The sequence below is a fragment of the Chrysochloris asiatica genome, unplaced genomic scaffold (genome assembly GCF_000296735.1).
Source record: "Chrysochloris asiatica unplaced genomic scaffold, ChrAsi1.0 scaffold00041, whole genome shotgun sequence".
Lineage (NCBI taxonomy): Eukaryota > Metazoa > Chordata > Mammalia > Afrosoricida > Chrysochloridae > Chrysochloris > Chrysochloris asiatica.
Genome location: NW_006408559.1, coordinates 15,956,375 through 15,960,237, shown reverse-complemented (window position 1 = coordinate 15,960,237; position 3,863 = coordinate 15,956,375). Strand labels below are relative to the sequence as shown.

The window sequence follows — 3,863 nt, the reverse complement described above, 5'->3', positions numbered from 1 at the left end:
AAGTCTGTTTGTCTATCAGTCAAATAGCCACAGAAAGAGAAACTAAACATCATCAGGGCTATGATTTGTTGAGACAGGAAGGGAAACTCAGAATAGGACCAAGAAGATAAGACCAAATTGAATCTGGTAAGGACCATAGTAATTCAATCGTCCATCTGTCCATCCACCCACCCACCCACTCATTCATCCATCTATCGTCTAGTCATCCATCTATCCATCCAACCTCAGGGAGTTTATATTCTAATGCTTTAAATAGACAATAAATAAATTCAATTAAATTTCCTATCCCTTTTCCTTGATTAACTTTTTAATGGCACAGTTAATATACGATTAAGGAGGGCAAGTAGTATAGTGGCTTATAAGTTGGGCTTCTAATCATAAGATCCACAGTTTGAAACGTCCAGCTGCTCATGGGAAAAAAGATGAGGCTTTCTGCTCCCATAAAGATTTATAGCCTTGGAGACCCTATACAGGATCACTATAGTTGGAACTGACTCCAGAGCACACTTCCCTCTCCTCTGGATGTTCTAGCCTCTGAGTGTATCTAAGATATACCAGGTATGGCATGTGTGTGGGTACCACTTGAATTCGGAAACCATTCACCAAGCGGTTTCTATGAAGCATCACAGTTTCTGTCACCAGCTGTGAGTTAAAATGGATGCTTTAATATTTGAGAGCCTCCATGGGTCAAGGCAGACTGTGTGATCTTGCTCTGCTGAGAGTAGGAGCAAAAGAAATTCAGAAAAATGACGGAGCACATCACAGACCAGGGAAAGCATGGGAGGTGCGCTTACCATTCTCATGTAGTGTGAAACTGTGTAAGGCAAAGAAACCCTGTGTTTTTCAAACAGATCTTAAGAATAAGTTATCTAAAAGATGGGTGTCTTATATTTGGGCAGGGACACAATTCATGTGGTTGCCAAAGACACTGTTTTCCATACATACACCTCTAGTCTCACCTGCACATCTTCCTTGCAGATAAGCTCCAAGGGTGAGGGATATTTTTATTGTTTTATTAATGGCTACATTTGTTTAAGGAGTCCTGGTGCATCATTGTCGGTTGATGCGCTGCACTGCAACGTCATTTTGAACAGCAAAGAAAGTGTTTCAAACTCACCAGTTGCTCCTCAGAAATGCTATACGGGGTTACTATGAGTCAGAACCAATTTGATGGCACTTAACCACAACATTTGTTTAATGTCAAATGTAGGAATGGAAAATACAAGTCAGGGCATGATAAATACCAGGAAATAATAAACGCTATGAGGAAGACTAAAGTCCCATAACGAACGTGCTTTCCCTTTTGTGGGTAGGTGAGTGGGAAAGACCCTGTAATGATATGGCCCTTGAGTGAGGTTGAGCTTGAGGGTAAAGCATCAGAAGTTCAAGGGTAAAACACCAGAAGTCTGAAGCATCTGTGGCCTCATATCTGTCTAGGTGGCATCTTCTCTTCACGTCAAGACTTTGGAGAGGAAGTGGGGTCAGAGGAAAAATGAGTCTTCTCTGGGAAATGGCCCCATGCTTTTCTGTTGGATTAATGCCATGGCAAAGCTGGGGACCCCAGATTGTTATTAGAAGTCCTTGTTTCCCTGTAATATGTTGTTGCTGTTGTTATGTGCCATGGAGTTCGTTCTGACTCATAACAACCCTGTACAGGGTTTCCGAGGCTGTAAATCTTTGCGGGAGTAGAAAGCCTCATCCTTCTCTCACAGAATATAGGTGTTTTTAAATTTGGAGAACATAGAGGTGTTGCCTTGGACCCCTTACTCTTTTATGCTCATCTCAGATTGGATCTGTAAAGTGTAAGGTGTTCTATCCTATGAGCTTCATCAACATAAAGGCGTTTGAAGATCATTATGTCATCTGGTGATGAGATGAATTAGACACTGTCAATCTAAAAGGAAGTAGGAGCATCATAGGACCAGAGGGGATTGATTAACTCAGCTTCAAAGGTGGCATGTTTAAAGTCTTAACCCCTACAACTGTAAGTAAGCACATCCTCTAGGAAAAAGACTGGAAGGTGTTCCTCATACCAACAGACAGGAAGATTTGTTTGCCCATCCCAGGAGCTTGATCCCAGAAAAGTGGAATCATGCTTATGTATAGACTGGAGGTGACTTAACATTTATCTCAGACAATATGGTGGAGGCCATGGATGTTGCAAATAGTGAATGTGTTCAGCTACTAGTCAGAAGGCTGGAGGTTCTAGCTCACCCAGAGGGGCCTTGAAACAAAGATCCAGTGATCTCCTTTCCCCAAATCAGCCACTTACAACCGTATGGAACCATGAGTTAGAGTTGACTTGACAGAAACTGATACTGGTGTGTCCATGGTAGCGGGGGATAGGTCACCTGACCCTAAGGTTGGAACTAGTTCTTCACCCTAACTGGTCTTTTTCCTTCTTGAGAGCAGGACCACGTGGGGCAATGCCACTTCTCTCTGCTCTCTAGGCCATAGGAGCAGAACAAGGACTAATGATGGAGAATTATTCTAGTACCACTGAATTCTACCTTCTAGGCTTTCATGGGTCCCAAGAACTACACTATATCCTTTTTATGATATTCTTCTTCTTCTACTCAGTGACAGTTATGGGAAACTCAATCATCATCACGATTGTCTGTGTTGATAAGCGTCTTCAATCTCCCATGTACTTCTTCCTTGTCCACCTCTCTGTCCTGGAGATTTTCATCACAAGCATCGTTGTCCCTGTGATGCTCTGGGCGTTGTTGCTCCCTGGGATGCAGAGACTATCACTAGCTACCTGTGTCACTCAGCTCTTCTTGTACCTTGCTCTGGGGACTGCAGACTTTTCACTACTGGCAGTGATGGCTGTGGACCGTTATGTGGTCATCTGTAATCCTTTGAGATACAGCAGCATCATGAACAGTCGCACCTGTACGTGGTTGGTGATTATGTCGTGGGCATTTGGGTTCCTTTCTGAAATCTGGCCTGTCTATGCTACCTTTCAGCTTACCTTCTGCAAATCCAATGTATTAGACCATTTTTATTGTGACAGAGGGCAGCTGTTGAAACTGTCCTGTGACAACACTCTGTTCACAGAATTTGTCCTCTTCTTAATGGCTGTTTTCATCATTGTTGGCTCTTGGATCCCTACAATGGTCTCCTACACCTACATCATCTCCACCATCCTCAAGATCCCCTCAGCCTCTAGCCAGAGGAAAGCCTTCTCCACCTGCACATCCCACTTAAGCTTTGTTGTCATTGGCTTTGACTGCTGCTTCTTTCTGTATGTGAAACCCAAGCAAACCCAGGCAGCTGAGTACAACAAGATTGTTTCCTTGCTGATATTTGTGGTGACCCCTTTCCTGAATCCTTTCATCTTCACTCTCCGGAATAACCAAGTCAAAGAAGTTCTCAGAGATGGCGTGAAGCGCTGCTATCAGCTCCTCAAAGACTAGCAGGTGGAACGGTCCCCATCACTGATTATTTCACAATCAGAAAGTCCTAAGTCCCTGTGTATGTGTGTACAAATGTGTATAAATCCCACTCAAATCTTGAAAGTAGACAAAGCAGGTAGGAGGAGATTCATTTTCTGTCCACTAGAATTTCACAGTCTTATGCTCATTAGGACAATTTAACTCAAGAAGTACATCCTCATGATGTGTGAAGAACTTGAAGGAAGCGGTATGCATATTTGTGTATTCTATTAGCCCAATTAATTTGCTGAGAACCACCTCTGAACATGTATTTCTTGTTGATGCAGGAGACTGGAAGACGTCAGAGTCCTAACTCGGTTCCTTCATCAGTCATTGCTAGAACCGTTTCAGAATGTTCAGCCTTTTCTTGACCAGGTGACCATGTTAGAAATGCCCTAATGCCCTCATTTCCTGTCTGTCACATCA

At 43.1% G+C, this 3,863-nt stretch overlaps 1 protein-coding gene across 1 annotated transcript; it reads left to right on the top strand.

Moving 5' to 3' along the window:
* Positions 1-2,474: 2,474 nt before the first annotated feature.
* On the top strand, positions 2,475-3,419 carry LOC102834280 (olfactory receptor 9A4-like). The gene has a single exon (XM_006861186.1). The coding sequence runs from the start codon at positions 2,475-2,477 to the stop codon at positions 3,417-3,419; it is 945 nt and encodes a 314-aa protein (XP_006861248.1).
* The last annotated feature ends 444 nt before the right edge of the window (positions 3,420-3,863 follow it).

Excerpts from the sequence above, each read along its gene's own strand:
- LOC102834280 (XM_006861186.1), top strand. The coding sequence starts at position 2,475 with ATGATGGAGAATTATTCTAGTACCACTGAATTCTACCTTCTAGGCTTT.